Source organism: Euphorbia lathyris, chromosome 5 (assembly GCF_963576675.1).
Source record: "Euphorbia lathyris chromosome 5, ddEupLath1.1, whole genome shotgun sequence".
NCBI classification, from domain to species: domain Eukaryota; kingdom Viridiplantae; phylum Streptophyta; class Magnoliopsida; order Malpighiales; family Euphorbiaceae; genus Euphorbia; species Euphorbia lathyris.
Genome location: NC_088914.1, coordinates 30,870,784 through 30,887,636, shown reverse-complemented (window position 1 = coordinate 30,887,636; position 16,853 = coordinate 30,870,784). Strand labels below are relative to the sequence as shown.

At 34.0% G+C, this 16,853-nt stretch overlaps 2 protein-coding genes across 2 annotated transcripts; one reads left to right on the top strand and one right to left on the bottom strand.

Moving 5' to 3' along the window:
• The first annotated feature begins 1,854 nt into the window (after window positions 1-1,854).
• On the top strand, window positions 1,855-6,951 carry LOC136229240 (probable xyloglucan glycosyltransferase 6). Its single transcript, XM_066017891.1, has 5 exons — window positions 1,855-2,864; window positions 3,242-3,550; window positions 3,802-4,092; window positions 4,177-4,290; window positions 5,872-6,951. Exons 1-5 carry the CDS (start codon window positions 2,190-2,192, stop codon window positions 6,508-6,510), a joined length of 2,028 nt encoding a protein of 675 aa, XP_065873963.1. The 5' UTR covers window positions 1,855-2,189; the 3' UTR covers window positions 6,511-6,951.
• Window positions 6,952-8,345: 1,394 nt separating this feature from the next.
• On the bottom strand, window positions 8,346-10,448 carry LOC136230683 (small ribosomal subunit protein eS8). The gene is made up of 5 exons (XM_066019841.1): window positions 10,301-10,448; window positions 10,136-10,208; window positions 9,409-9,739; window positions 8,686-8,870; window positions 8,346-8,606 (listed from the first exon to the last, which is right to left on the bottom strand). The coding sequence occupies exons 1-5, from the start codon at window positions 10,302-10,304 to the stop codon at window positions 8,525-8,527; spliced, it is 675 nt and encodes a 224-aa protein (XP_065875913.1). The 5' UTR covers window positions 10,305-10,448; the 3' UTR covers window positions 8,346-8,524.
• Between the last annotated feature and the right edge of the window lie 6,405 nt (window positions 10,449-16,853).

Sequence of the window (16,853 nt, the reverse complement as noted above, 5' to 3'; positions counted from 1 at the left end):
TGCCAATCTCAAAGAACATTCAAAGCTTTAGAGTATGCCTAATCAGGCACATGCTTAATGATCATTTATACATGAACTCTATGAGTCCTAGGTTCCAAAACAGTACATCAAACAATATATATACTAAATCAGGCTAGTTTCCTAAATCAATGAGTTCTAGGTTCCAAAACAGTACATCAAACATACACAAGCACTTCTAAAGGCATGACCAATCAATTCAAACCAACTTAACATTAATATATATTCAGTAAGTTAAAGAAATCTCCCCATATGCTAAAGGCATGAACCGATTGACAATCTCTTCAGTCAGCCTTCGCATGTAGCATTCTTACTATCCCTGCAAATATTATGTTCAAATAAAAAGAAATCAGAACATCTTCAGCAACCGGCAATTTATTACCCTAGGTTAAAAAAGATAATGACCCAAGAATTTCGTCGGTGAATCTAACAATGAATACAATAAAATCAGTATCTAAGCGAGAGATCTAACCCTTTAAATCGTATCTTTGAAAATCAATAGATCCTTATTCCAGCTGCTGAAATCGACATACACAAAAGTAAATCGGATGAGGAAAAGAGAGAGTAAGGACCAATGCCAATCAATCGATACTTACCAGTACTGTGTTTATAGCTCACCCAGTGATTGCATGTCCAAATCAGCTATGGCGATAGAGAGGGATGAGAGGGATGAAGCTCTTGCGTAACCTAAAATGGGGTTTGGGATTAGATAGAGGTTTATATATTAGCTGAAAATTTCAGTCAAACAAGAGCGCCTAAAATTTGGGGATTGACCGCGTAAGTGAAATTTCATTTGCCGCTTTTTTGTTTTCGGCAAACAATGACATTCATTTATTATAAGTGTCATCTGTTGAGTAAATGAAATTTAACGAAAACGCGCGTTTTCTTTGGATGACAGGATTATGTAATCGTAATGTCATCTGAGAATCGAGCGCATTTTTTATTTCGCTTTCAGATGACATACAGTTAAAATACTGTCACGAAAAATATTTAGACGACACGAAAACAAATGTCTGTCATGTATCTTGTGTCATGTGAAAGGGAAAATGGCATAGTGGTTGTTGTAATTTTGAAAAATATATGTCTTAGCAATTCATCAGACATGTGTCATCTTTCGATTAGTAATGAGATCCCTAAATATAGCAGGTGTCCTTTGTCTAACCGTCTCACAGGATCCAAGAGACTTCCTCCATTGTACTGATTCTGGACCAAACGTGGATATTGATCCATATGGTCGGATGGCTTTAGGAGATATTTTTTAATTTCGATAGTCTCTATGAGTTATCCGAATCATAAGGAAGGTACCGATCTAGCAGGATACTCTATGAATAGGCTAGAGAATATCTATTATATATATATATAATAAAGTACTATCATTTTATACAAGAAAGGAATATATGGTAAACGTTTTCTGATATATAAAATTAAAAAGGAAAATCTTTCATTGATTGTTTTTTCTAAAATAAAAGTTGTAATATTAAAATTATAATTAGCAAATTTATTGTAAGGGTTGAAATTAAAATATTAATCATAATATATAGTTTATAGCTTTTAAAAAATATTTATTATAATATATCTGAAGTGTATAATTAACTTCACTTTCTATTCCTTTCAACAAAAGAAAAAAAAAAGGAAAAAAAAAACTTCACTTTTTATTTAAAATTTTAAGATAATGTCTTTATCAAAAAAAAAAAAACAAAAGATAATGTGGAGCATAACTTGATCATATAGTCCCCACGCGCCAAAGCAAGGAACAGACGTCCAATTGTTCTCCGTGATTGGCGCGTGAAAATGAGATATCTACGATTATAATTTATAACCTCCCTAAACTGCACATGTCCTGTCCTGTCTGAATACTCTCTCTCTCTCTTCAACTTGCGATCTAAAAAATGATCGCTTGAAATCACACCTACTGTTTCATCACCGTCTACACAATATCAAACGATTACGATTCGTTTAACAACAGATTTCTAATAGAAAGAAAAACACCCGAAGAAGAACAGCATAAATGAGACAAATCAACGTCTCCTCTAAATTGGTTAATATCGCTTTCTATATTTAGCTTAACCCTTTCATCTCGCATTCATCGCCGGCAGGGATCTCATAAACAAAACTAAATTACTTTTTAAAAAAAAAAATTTAAATCGGTTTTGTTTATCTTTACATTTCTTATGAGTCCATCACAAAATCAAGAATTTCAGGAATGGTGGAACAAACAGCGCGAATTTCTAGACAACTCCGACAATGCCTTGCTCACCGTCGAGATCCGGAGCCCTTCGGCTCCCGATCCAACCGTTCAGAAAGGCCATACTCGTAGCGCTCGCCAGCTTTCCTGGCTATGGCGTCTCAAATTTCACCAGCTCGCTTCCTCTCTCGGCTCAGTTACCAATTCGTTGTTTTATCTATTCCGCACTGCCAATCGTAGGATTGCTACTTCTGATTCTCCTTCTGATTCCTCCTCCTCTCGCCTTTATAAAATCATTAGAGTGTTCTTGGTTCTCGTTATTTTGCTGCTGGTTTTCGAATTACTCGCCTATTTTAAGGGATGGCATTTTAGTCCGCCGTCGGTGGAGTCTGCGGAGGCTTTGGTAGAGACAGTATACGCTAATTGGTTGGATGTCAGAGCGAATTACTTGGCGCCACCGCTCCAGAGCTTAGCCAATGTCTGCATCGTTTTGTTCTTGATACAGTCGGTGGATCGCGCGGTGTTGGTGTTAGGGTGTTTTTGGATCAAAATTAGGAAATTGAAGCCGGTTGCTTCTGTGGAGTATGGACCCGTGAATGCTGAGAATGTTGAGGATTTCCCGATGGTTCTGGTGCAGATCCCTATGTGCAATGAGAGGGAGGTAAGCAGATGTAGGTTTCTTATCCCTTTGATTTTATCTTATTAGGGTTTCGTATTTAGTACATTTATGGTATATGCGTGAGCTATTAGGAATTCACAAAGTTAGGATTTAATTGGTAATGTGTTTATTATCAATCAGTTTAAATAACCTGGCAACATTTATTAAATGTAATAGGTATTTTCTGTTGAAACTCTTGGTTTGCAATAATACTTTCGAATCTAAGATGAATGAATTATGAAATCCCATTTTGGAAGGATAACAGTTTTAGTTATGTATTCTTTTTCCTCAAATAGTAGTTAGCAGTTTCTTTTACCAATGTGCTTTTTCCCTTGTTTCTACATTGTTTTAGTTATGGATAATCATTGAGCGTCATGCAGGTTTATCAACAATCTATTGCAGCAGTTTGTATCCAGGACTGGCCAAAGGAGAGAATGCTTGTGCAGATCTTAGACGATTCTGATGAGTTAGACGTTCAACTGCTTATTAAGGCAGAAGTACACAAATGGCAACAAAAGGGTGCACCGATTTTGTATAGACATCGTCTCATTCGCACAGGCTACAAGGCAGGAAATCTTAAATCTGCAATGAGCTGTGATTATGTGAAAGACTATGAATTTGTCGCAATCTTCGATTCAGATTTTCAGCCAGCACCTGATTTCTTGAAGAAAACTATTCCTTACTTCAAGGTATTTTTGCCATCCACACCTAGTTTAACATTCTGCTGGTTTTAGTTTAGAATTATTTTGTGCATATGCCAAAAGAAGGCATTTAAATAGTTTTAATGTGATCAACATGAAGCTACATAGCTGTCAACTTCAATGTTTGGACCATTAAAATTTGTGCAGTTCTTTCAATAAGCACATAGCTATAATTTGAAACCAAATCTATTTTCTGGATAAGAAGTTGTTATTCACCTTTGTCATCCTTCATTCTGAAGGGTAATGATGACTTAGCATTGGTCCAAACAAGGTGGAGCTTTGTAAACAAGGATGAGAATTTGCTTACTAGACTGCAGAACGTAAACTTGGCATTCCACTTTGAGGTTGAGCAACAGGTCAATGGTGTTTTCATGAACTTTTTTGGTTTTAATGGAACTGCCGGTGTATGGAGGACTAAAGCCCTTGAAGATTGTGGTGGGTGGATGGAGCGGACAACTGTTGAAGATATGGATATTGCTGTCCGTGCTCATCTTTGCGGATGGAAGTTCATATATCTGAATGATGTTAAGGTTTGCTCTTTGTATTCACCATGCCTTCATGATATACATACTATATGAAGAGAATGGTGAATCTAATTGAAGCCTGTTTTTCAGTGCCTTTGTGAACTTCCCGAGTCCTATGAAGCATACAAGAAACAGCAGCATCGCTGGCATTCAGGTCCAATGCAGCTCTTCCGCTTGTGCTTCTTCGACGTACTTCGCTCAAAGGTAATACATAAGATAGGGGATATGTGCCCAGCTCTCTTTTTTACATAAGTTATTGGCCTCTATCCCATTCTTTTGGTAGGCATGGCTGAATTACATCAGCCAATAATACTTAGAAGTTTTAGGGTTAAGCATATTTGTTAAAGGCGCAGGGGCGCGCCTGAGAGACATAAGGCGCACTAAAGAAAAATAATATATAAAATAATAAATATCAACAATCAACATTTCTTCCTACCAAAAAAAAAAAATCCTACCAAAAAAAAAACAATCAACATTTCTAAAACGCAACAAATAGTCAAATGCTAAATCATATCCAATTATCCATTGTCTTAATCATAAAATGCATGAAATAAATTTCAATTTAACTACTAACTCTTCCATAATTATAATTCATAATAAAATTCTAATCTAAAGACTAAAGTTCAACTAAATCCTAAGTTTATTAACTATTAGTCTAATAACTACTTTTATATCAAGACTAAAGTCTTCATTTGTGATATTTCTGAACTTTTCAAAGTGGAGCAGCCTTTTTTTGTTCGTTGTGATATTTTTGCTGTCAAAATCTCTTTCCTAAGCACCGATGCGGATACTCTTATGGGTACGGAAAACAAAACTTTAAGAAATATGAGATAGGGTACGGCGAGACACGCCAAATTATATACATATATTTGTGATGAAAAATTTAAAAGCTACTATATAAATATATAAACCATCGAATAGGTTTGAATTGGAACCCAGTTGTTAATCATTGTTGAATGTTGTGTCTGGTAAGGGTTTTTGATTTTAATGTGCGATTTGGGTTGTAGATTTGTCCTTAGTAGCTAAAATAGTGGCTGGTTTGAGTTTTATGTTTTGCTATCTTAATCAAAGACTCTGATTTGGTTAGGGTTTTAACTTTAGATTTTGTTTTTTATTTTTACAAATAAAAGGTCAAGGCTACTAGTCGTTTTATTATTATTATTATTATTATTATTATTATTATTATTTCTATTAGGGTTTTATTTTATTTATTTTATATATCAGCCCCTGTTTTTGTAAATTATTAAAAAAGAACCCTATATTTTACCTAATTAACTCAGAAACCGTGTGCCCCCGTGTCCCCTATATTTTACCTATTATATTCTAATATAGTTTTAGCCGTAATCAGATAGATAGGAACGGCTGAGATTAAGACATCCTATTTTTAATTTGGAACCCTAAAATACACTGTGTAGCTTCTGAATTTGCACCTAGGATGCTCTGGCAAGTTGCTGAGCTACAGAAGGCGCCTGCCTCTTGAACAGAGCCCGCCTTTTGGCTTCTCAGGCGATATTGCCTAGAGCCTTTTGAGCTTAAGCGCGCCTAAGGTGCACCTTTGATAATTGTGGGGTTAAGTTTCACTGTAGTTACATGACTTGTAAATAGATTCAAGTGTGTTAAGTAAACTTTACTTAATTGCTGAAAAATCTATATCAATTTTGGTTTCCATATGATCATGTGAACATACAAAGTAGTAGTTGCAGCTAATTTGTCAAGCATTAATTTGCCTGCTCTTTCCATGGTATTTCATCCTAATATATCTACTTTCCTTTTTAAAAATGCCAGGTGAGTGTGGGAAAGAAGGCAAATATGATATTTCTCTTCTTCCTATTGCGGAAGCTTATTCTACCTTTTTATTCCTTCACGCTTTTCTGCATCATTCTACCACTTACCATGTTCCTGCCGGAAGCTCAGTTACCAGCTTGGGTTGTTTGCTATGTCCCCGGCATCATGTCCATCTTAAATATCCTTCCAGCACCACGGTCATTTCCATTTATAGTCCCTTACCTTTTGTTTGAAAACACAATGTCCGTGACCAAATTCAATGCCACGATATCTGGATTATTTAAATTTGGAAGTTCTTACGAGTGGATAGTTACAAAGAAGTTGGGGAGATCATCAGAGGCGGACTTAGTTGCTTATGGTGAGAAGGAATCAGATCCTCTGGTTGACACAAGTGGTCTTCAGAGATCATCCTCAGAATCAGGTTTAAATGAGCTGAACAAGCTGGAATCAACCAAGAAAACCGCAAAAAAGAGGAAGAATCGTTTGTACAGGAAGGAACTTTTGCTGGCATTGATATTGTTAACAGCCTCGCTTAGAAGCTTGTTATCTGCTCAAGGAATTCACTTTTACTTCCTACTATTTCAGGGGATCAGTTTTCTAGTTGTTGGACTTGATTTGATTGGAGAACAGATTAGTTAACAATGAAAAGATCCCTATATTGTAGCATTGTAGAAAGCAAACTCTCTTTGAGGGATTTGGCCTGTACTTGGAAATGCAGTCGCTGCCGATATGATATGCGTCCCAAAGTCATACAGGGATATGATTGTGGTTGTCAATACACAAAGTTGTTGGTTGATCTCGCAACATTGGAGATGGAGGCAAGGTCGAAATTGGTGGTGAACGTTGTTTTTCCAATTGTTTGGGTGAGTCCGATAGTCTAGCAAAAGAACTGTACAATTTACATGCCAAGTGAAATTGAGGCATGAATATTACATCATTACATTACGTTACATATTGTGATTCTCATTCTTTTAAGTATGTGTTATTGAGAGAAATGTAAAACTCTTAATGATTTTTTAGTGTTGACACATATAGTGAACAACTAGTTGCTTCATAAACATGGAAGTCGTTAAATAATTATTCTGAAAGTTGTAGAACCCAATTCATCATTTATGAGTATAATATCTTTTTCAAGGGAAGAAATAGGTTCCATTCACTAAATATTCGTCAATTGTCCTCACACACACGACACGCCCATATTTTACATCAATTGGAAGTTAAATCCAAAAATATTATGTACCAACAACAAAAGGAAGGGTTTCATAACCGTTTTGTTTGTTTCTAAATGCAAGCAATGCTAAGATTTACTTCAATATATACTAAAATTATTTTTAATAATAGGAAATTTGATACATCAAAAGAAACCAGTTCTTTGTGGCTCAATTTTTTTGGATAAATTACATCTATGGCCACCAACTTTTTCCATTTTTACATAAAAGTGACTGAACCTTAATAATAACCACTATGGCGGATGACTCGGCTTTAAGACCTTGGACTCCCTTTGACTCACAATTTAACAGGTTAAACTTCTATCTCTTCTAATTCCTATTTGACTTTAAAAACTTCATCTCTTTGTCTCTTTTCATCTCTTTAGGCACAGATTTCAGTGCATCAAAAGGAATAAAAGAGCAGACCCATCAGAATTCAAATATAAAGAGATGAAAAGAGAGAAGGAGATGAAGCTCATACAGTGAAAGCAGAAGGGAATCAAAGGTAAAATAGGAATAGGGAGAAAAATTAATCTGTTAAATTGGGCATAAAAGGCCTTAAAACTGCACCAACAAGCACAGTGGCCATACCGTGACCTGGACAAAATTTAATGGTTATGAGTTTACCCCCGCAATTTTGATATATGATATACAGATGTTAGTGTTTGTTTGTACTAGCTTATGATTTAGTAATTTACACTAAATTGAGCAAAATGTGTCTTTTACCAAAAAAATATAATAAGTTTACTTTTGCCACTTGTTTTGTAAAACTTTCGAACAAATTGGTTCACATATAAAATATAAAATGTGATATTAAAAGTAACTGTTATCAAAGCAAAGATACAAGTGCAAACAACAATTATTTGATTTAAGCTAAAATTGACATAGCAGTTCTTGCAAGCTCAACATAACCAAGAACGTAATGTTGCAATTCCATGTTTTCAACTTTTAATTATTTGTCCAATTAGTATTTTGAAGACTTGAGATGAATTCAAAGAGCAAAAGCAATACAATATTTTCAAATTTTATGATCCACGTTTTAAAACATTTAGAGATTCAGAAAAAAATACAAAACAATGTCATCAAATTTTATAACACTCCAAACATAAACACCTATTGAAATGCAGGTTAAGCACATCTCAAAATGTAAGAATTAAAACTAACCAATCTCAACCAAAAGAAATTTTTAACAGCTATGCATTATTGGATAATAATAAACGGCAAACCAAATAGATACCAAGGGTTGAAAAGATCACCAAAACAAAATAACCACCTAAAAAAGAAAGTACTTTGAAATAAAATATTTGCAATGCCAAATAAAATCTAACTGCAAAACAAGGATGAAATTATAATAGAAAAAAGAAAATTGCACCAAGTTTGTAGCTAAGGTATGGCATCATATTCAAAATGCAGAAAAGAAAAGCTAAGAGTCAAAATTTTTGTTATCAAGCAGCACCAGCACCCTTGCCCTTCTTCTTCTGAAGCTTCTTCATATAGAATTCCAATTCCTTACCTTCTAATATGTACCTATAACCAACAATCATTGTCAATACATAACATTTCTAGTGAAAAGAGAACTACCAATTTTATATAAATTTCAACTCACCCGTCAGCTCTGCCACATTGTCCGGGACGGGATGAGATGCAGGCCATCAATCTACCACCGCTAAACTGCTCTTCAATATGAGCATCCAGCTTTCGATCCTTTTGGCGTTTCTCAAGCTTCCTGGCAACATGGTTGCTCTTCTTAGTTTCCTCTGCTGGAGCAACAGCAGCAGCACCATCCCCTTCCTGCTAACATCAATAAATACAAATAACACTCTTTTAGATATTCATAATATACAATTCAAAAACACATAAATATAAAAACTTGAAGAGTTTCAAACTGATTGCGTACAGCAACACATTAAAACAGCATAAAACATATTAGATTTCTATGCGTACAAGTAATTTTGATCATGAGCAATTTATTGCTGTCGAAAAGCCAAATCTTCATTGGATTCGAAAATCTTTAATTGAACAAAAGGGTAGAAAACAATTATCAAAATACCAAATAAAAACAGATTACTAATTAAAACATCTGTGCAGTTAACCAGAGCTTAATGACCATGTAGTATTTGGTCATTCACTGTTAGATCTAGGCTTATTATAATCTCAGGGTGGGGATTCAAATCATTCCAGGGCTTAGATTTAATAAGCCTAGATCTAATGGTGAATGACCAAGTTCAGATAAGCCAACAACAATTTTTGAAAAGTAAATATCATGATGAAACCAATCTTAGCAGGCATCAAAAGTTGATAATTTAATAATTTCTCAAACTAAAATCACCTCAGTGGTTTCCTTCTTAGCTACAGCCTTCTTCTTCCTACCAATATCAACACCATAGTGTTGAAGATACCATTGCTTAAATGGAGCTGCATCCACCTGAACAATTGCACTCTTCACCAAAGTCTGTGTCCTGACAAGTTCATTGTTCGAGGCGTTGTAAACAACATCAAGGAGACGAGTCTTACGGGTGACAGCCTCACTACCCCAAGAAAAATTTCCTGTGTCCAATCTCAGTGCTCTCCACTTGACATTACCTCCTCTAACACGAATTCTTCTAACAGTCTTATTGCTTGAGAGCTTGGTATTTGCAGGCTGACGACCAAGCTCGTACCTTAACAAATCAGCCAGAGACAGGAAATTAAAATGTTAAGCCACTTCCAACCAACCCACACATCTCAACATCTCGACAGCAATCCAAAATAAGGGGTAAAACAAAATCAAGCAAGCAAAATTATTTCTGTTTGCCAATCGACAAACTATTTCACATCAAAAACCTTATTGATAGTAAACAGATGGAAAATCATTAAAAAAGCTTTTACTAGTACAGAACTGTCTAGGTTCTTAATCCTGATATATGAGATCTATACCTTTCATGTATTCCTAAACATCAAAATCAGTAGACATGAAGATTTCTTATTCCTAATTACATATGTAAATCATGTGCAAAGTAATTTCACAATTAGAGCAGAAGAAAACTAGATAACGAAAGAAAAAGAAATTTTCATACTTTCGCTTCTTCCTCCATGCCTTCTTTTTGCCACCAGTGGCACGCCTCTTGTGCATAGAATCTCTGGAGATACCTACAAAAAGCCATAAGAAACAATGTGAGGAACTTTCGAAAGGAGAATCAAGGTTTAATCTTTAAATCGTGGAAATCGTAAAGGAATAGTACCCATCCTGGCTGATCGTGGATGCTGCTGCTGCTGCTACTGCTGCTGCTCGCCTTCTCGTACTCCCTAACTTGTGCTGCTCAAAAACCCTAGCTGAATCGTTTATCTATACCTGTATCAAAAATAGTGCAAGCGACTATTTTGTCCTTCGAGAAACAATTATATTACAATCTTGTCCTTATTTAGGTTTTAACTTTTAGTCCTTGAGTTTGGGTATATCACACTAGTTAGCAGAGCCGGCCATGGGCCCTAATCTGGAGGAGACCCAAAAAAACTTTTTTTACATCTATATATATATAGAATATTCTTTTTATATACATATATTAATATATTTAGGTTTTAAAAGTCTAAATAATTGACATTTTAGACTTTAAAATAGCATAATTAATTTTTTTAATATAGGTTAAGAGTTAATTTAAAAATATTGTGAAACATTTTTGTGATTTTAGATAAATAGAAGTATATTTTGGCGGACGTAATAATACGTACCGTACAATTATTAATTTATTAAAATATATTTTAAATTTTTACATACAATTTTTCATCAAGGGTCCATAAATTGTCAGGATCGGTCCTGTTAGTTAGTCCTTCTATGTTTTAATATCCCTAAGTTTTCATAAAACTAACTACTTTAGTCCATTCATCCATTAATTTTATATAGAATGACAAGTTTACCCTTTTATCACTGATTAACTTTCATATATATTTAATTAAGTTTTATATAATTTTATTTATTATATTAATTCAAGAATGAAAAATAACATTTATAATAAAATTATATTATTATATAGTGTGTTTTTAATTAAAAATAGATAATCAATTTTATAACAATTTAGTATTTTAATTTAAATATATTGTTCATATAATATCTATTAAAGTCTCTCTAAACAACCATAATTGATTTTTCTAACCTCTAAGAGATAAGTAACGAACATGGATCTATCAATAAATGAATCAACAGACTAAGGCTTACCTTTTGTAGTGCAGATCCATTGAACAGCAACGGAAATAATCAACATTGGTTCTGTATCACTAATCTAAAAGGTTACTACAGAAGGGGGCGGCGACTAGGGAGAGAGAGCCGAGTGAAAATTGTCTTGTGCAGTATCTCTGAGTACTGTGTTATTATGGTGTTAGGTTTAGCCTTCATAGCTATCTATTTATAGCTAGGTTAAACCTAAAGGTGTAACCCTAACCGATTAGGTTATGGGCGGAATCAGTAAATAGATCAGGACACCTTTACTCCCTTTATTCATACATCTCTCACTCGCACATAACGGAAACATATTTCATCACTCTATCTCGTTCACACTCGCAAATAGTTCATGTGACCGACATACAATCGAGAACTCAAACGTTGTATACTCGTTAGAGCTATACAACCTCTCGAATTACATGTGTAATTAATAAATAGTATGCTTTATCCTAGGCTTCATATCACATCCACTGTAATAATTATTATCTCAACAGTTCATCTATATTCACAAGCGTGCACATATTCACAACTATCTGGATTCGCGAAATATAGGACTACAAGATGTGAACTTCATAAAGTCTTTCCCTCTTAGTATGTTCTTTCCATAATAATTCATTTTACTTGCTCAGTTGGCCACTGTCTGAGCTGAATTAGTACCTAAATCTTGAGAGCATCCTTCCAAAGTAACCAAAATAAATTACACTTCTTGAACTAGTTAATGGTATCGATGATAACGTTTTGAGAAAAAACATGTTTTTCACGAAGAGAGTCTCACACTAGAAAAAATGTGAGACTGTCATTTTTCCATCTCTAGCTCACAAAGCACACATAGTATGAAAAACATGTGCTATGGTGTTCAAATCCTTCCATCTGAAGGAAGTGCGTGTCTATGCTCAAAACAACATCATACGAAGGTTTCAGTTTCGATGTGCCATACCATCTAACCTTAGTCTCTCTCTCATTATAGGACTAGCTTCGGCTATCTTAGATAGAAGATTTCATTCAAACAACTATGATTGAAATCTCAAATTATAAATAATCTTTTGTATAAATACTTATCCACTTATATGTATATTTATATCTTGCAAACTAATGAACCTAGATCCATTATTACTGCAAGACGGTGTCAATTATTGAGCAAGTTCTCGTTTACTTAAAAATCCGCCTCATCCTTATATTTGTCACCGTAATTAACAAAATGAGGGTAAGCGCTCGTATGAGTGGGCTACTTCTTTGTCTGACATGCTCAATTTCAAGCATTAACATATAATATTTACATATACGTGTATTATAAGTGATTCAAAATTATACTTTATTGAATTCAAAGTACATGTTACTAAAATTACATATAATAGAAATATGTTTAGATCCTAAGTAATCCCTAGGACCTAATATGTTTTACAAAAATATCTCACTTGACAAGTTTCATTAGAGGGTCAACAACCATGTCTTGAGTCAAAACGTATTTCATACAGACTTCTTTGCGTGCAACTAAATCTCTAACAAAGTGATACTTAATCTCAATATGCTTTTCTTTACTATGAATTTGATCCTTAGAGAAAGCAATAGAAGATTGACTATCATTGTTAATTATTACTGTAGATCTTGTAGTAACAACGTTTAGGTGATCTATGAATCTATTCGACCAAACGGCCTCCTGTGCTACAAATGAGTAAGACACACACTCAACTTATATGGTGGATAACGCTATACATGTCTGTTTTTTACTACTCGAGAAGATTGCCCTATTTCCGAGTAAAAGGACGTAACCAGAAGTTGATTTTCTTTCATCAAAATCTCTTGCCCAGTCTGCATCTCTATAACCTTTAAGTAGAAGATTCTTTCCTTGGTAACATAAAGAGTATTCTGTCGTTCCTTTGAGATATCTGAGTATTCTCTTTACATCAGACCAATGAGCTTGACATGGGTTGGATTGATATCTTCTTACCATCCTAATAGCATGGCAGATATCAGGCCTATTGCATTACATTGCATAACGCTACCAACCACATTTGTATAAGGAACATTTTCCATTTTCTGGATTTCTAGTTGTGTTTTGGGGCACATCTTTGAGCTTAGAACAAAAGACCTAGTAAGGCTATAATCACCATTTAATTGTAATGTTCGACTTTGATTAACTAAATAACATCCATAAGGAACACTTATTAAGCAAATATCATGTTCAACAAAGTTCTTGAGCAATTCAATATGCGAAATGGATGTATGGTCATACGAGAAAGGATCGGGTGAATAATGAAATAATTAGGACAAAAGTAGGGGCTACATCTATTGAGAATAAAATGAAAAAAAACCGACTAATGTGGTTTGGCCATGTAAGATGAAAAGCGCTTGATGCGCCGGTTAGGAGGACTGAAGAGTGGCAAAGGGATGTAGGGGTGAGAGGTAGGGGAAGACCTAAACAAACTTGGAAGAAGGTGATCGAGAGTGATATGAGTTTATTGGGGATTGAGGAAAATATGATAGTGGATAGAACAAAGTGGAGGGAGAGAATTTGTGTCGCTAACACGACTTGATTTCACGGTTTTATATGATGGTTCATGTTAGCTGATCCCTAATCATTTCGAGACTAAGACTTTGTTGTTGTTGTTGTTGTAGGGTTAGAGGAGTATAAATGCATTTTATTCTAAGTTGTAAAGACCTTTTTATCATTAATCAAATTTTAAAATTTCTGTTTGAGAGTTAAGGCTTAAGGTTTTTCAATTCCTTTAAGTTGAGCTTGAGAATTTCTTTGTTGATTTATAGTTCAACCTCCATTATTTCTTTCTCTCGATCCTTCTCTGCATCAGCTGGTATCAGAGCCCTAACCATCTTTTAATCTGAGACTTCTTTGAACACTTGATTCTATCAAAATTTGGAAGAACATCAAATGATTTGGATAGAAAATATAGTGATTTTTAAACAAGTGATGAGACTTATTGAAGAATCAAATCTAGCTTTTAGGGAAGAAATGAGGACTTTAATGAAACAAATGAGGGTGGAGTTTCAACAAGCTTTGAATGGAACAAAAAAAGAAAAGAAAGTTCTCTTATTGTATAAAGAAGGCTCATTTGTTTTTCCAATTAATTATCATTAAATCCTCTTCACAGTGGGGTTAGATCACTATCTCAAACATGGAGTATCCCAGGTGAGTCGTAAGCGAACTGTTGGAGTAAAGAAGAAGGTAGGGTTGGAGTATTTGTAGTAGTTTCAAGTTTGTCAATTTAAAACCATAGAGGTAAACTTGATTTGTGAAACTCTTATTTTAAAGATATGGGTATTGAAATTGTTAGTGAAAATTTGAATGTTTATGTTGATAAAGATTATTTAAGTGCTCATTTTGAGTTTATGGCTAATGGGATTGTAAATGGAGATTTGAATCTTTTTGTAAATGAGGAGGAAGGATTTTTAGTAGGTAAGGGTATTGGGAGGTTGATTTTGTGTGTGGTAAATTGGAGAAGTTCATGTTGGAATATGTAATTGAGAAAATGCCTTTTAGAAACAACTTTACTAATATGCTTGAAAAAAATTGGATATTGATATTAAAGTAGAGAAAGTGAAATGATGTTTGTACTTACTATGAGAAGAGAGAAATCAATTTATGTGTAGGTGTTGAAATATACGGTGATGCAAGGGATGTCAATGGTGCGGGACGGGGACGGATATGCATTTACCACTCCTCCCCAAATGTTTACTGGACGGTTTCGGAAAATCCCCATTAAATGGTTCGGGAATTTTTTCATCCCCATCCCCTCTCCATACAGTTTCGGTACGGTTTCAGGGAATCCTCATGCCAAATACATTAATAATATTAATTTTTCCGTCCTCATCTCCATCCTTGTCGGTTCGGATACCCACGATTTTTGGATAATGTCTTCCCCATTGCCACCCCTATATGAGAGATATTAGTGGATCAAATATAACATGTTACCTAGAACATTGAAATACTCAACTTGAGCATGAGGAGGGTTACATTAGATAAGTTAAAAATGTGGAGTGTTATGTGACTAATGTGTTAAGGAAGTTATAACATGAAGTTATAACATGCTTAAAGAGATAAGATCTTAAGTTAACTTGTATTTGATTGAGAAATAGAAAACAAGTTTGAAAGTGCGAAGAAGGATGAGAAAAACGAGTTTAAAATGAAGAGTTTGATGTTTTTGTAGCATGTGGTAAATATAAATGGTATCCAAAATAGTGAAGAGAAGAAACCCGATGTTGGTATATGCGACGTGGGTGCTATAAAAATGTTCATGAGATTGTTAAGTTTCATCAACATTCTATTCAATCTTGGTAAAAAGTAAAAAGTAGAATAAATATTATCAATTGGTTGGTTTTCATTCAAAATGGGTGAACTTAGAGTCAAACTCTTTTTAAGGGAGAATGTACATATTAATAAAAAAAAAACAAAACAAACCATGTGAATCCATCAAAGTGAAGGGGACCAAACCAAAGTGTCGAAGGGTAAAATAGAAACCAACGAAGCCAAAACAAACACTAACTCGTTGAGTCAAGCACTTGACTGACCGAGTCATAACAAAAAGAAAAATAGAACTAGATTATTAAACGCTAATTTTCATATTCGACACTCCTGCATTTTAGGAATAACTTCTCTTTTAAGAATAACTTCTTTCACACGAACTCAAAAATGCAATTCAAGTTACTGCAGAAAGTTAAAATATAAAACATTAAGGCCCATTTTGGTACGCTGTAATGGACATCGTAATGGAATGACGATTACAATAGAGATTCATTACCATGTTTGGCTAGTCATATCATTTTTGTCGTAATGGAATCACCATTACATCATTCAATTTTTCTTCACAAATTTATGTAATGAGCCTTACAAAAAAATAGACATGAATCTCCATTACGATATGAAAACATAAAAACCGAAAAATGCGAAAATGTGAAAATGTGAAAAACCCAAAAACGAGAAAAAATATGAAAAACATGGAAATGGTAAAACGAAAAAAAAACAAAAAATGTAAAAAAAATGAAAAAACACAAAACGAGAAAAAATATAAAAAACATGAAAATGGTAAAACGAGAAAAAACATGAAAAATGTGAAATGAAAAAAGGAAAAAAACAAAAATGAGAAAAACAACAAAAAATGAAAAAAAAAATTGAAAAAAAACATGAAAATTATATTTAACTAATATATGTATTAATATAAATGTATGTATTGTAATGATAATTACAATATCAATTTTATTAAAATGATTTCATTCCATTACACATACCAAATAGACCCCAACTTCTATATTTTGCATTTTTCGAGATTAGAACCTTAGCATGATGAAAATCTGGATTTGAATGATCTATCATCTGTCTATGTTTAACCTTATCTTTTAAGGTCATTCATTCGTCTTGGACAATGCAATTTTACCCTAAATTCATCTCATTCTAAAAGCTTATACCTAAATTTTCAACTCCTTTTTTATTATTATTATTGTAGGGTTACAACTTTCATTATCCCTCTGTGCATCAAAGACTAGAAAGCCTTTTTATACGAGCAGCATTCAAACAATAAAACCCTTTCAAATATTGCACATTGATTATGAAAGGCCATACGTAATGG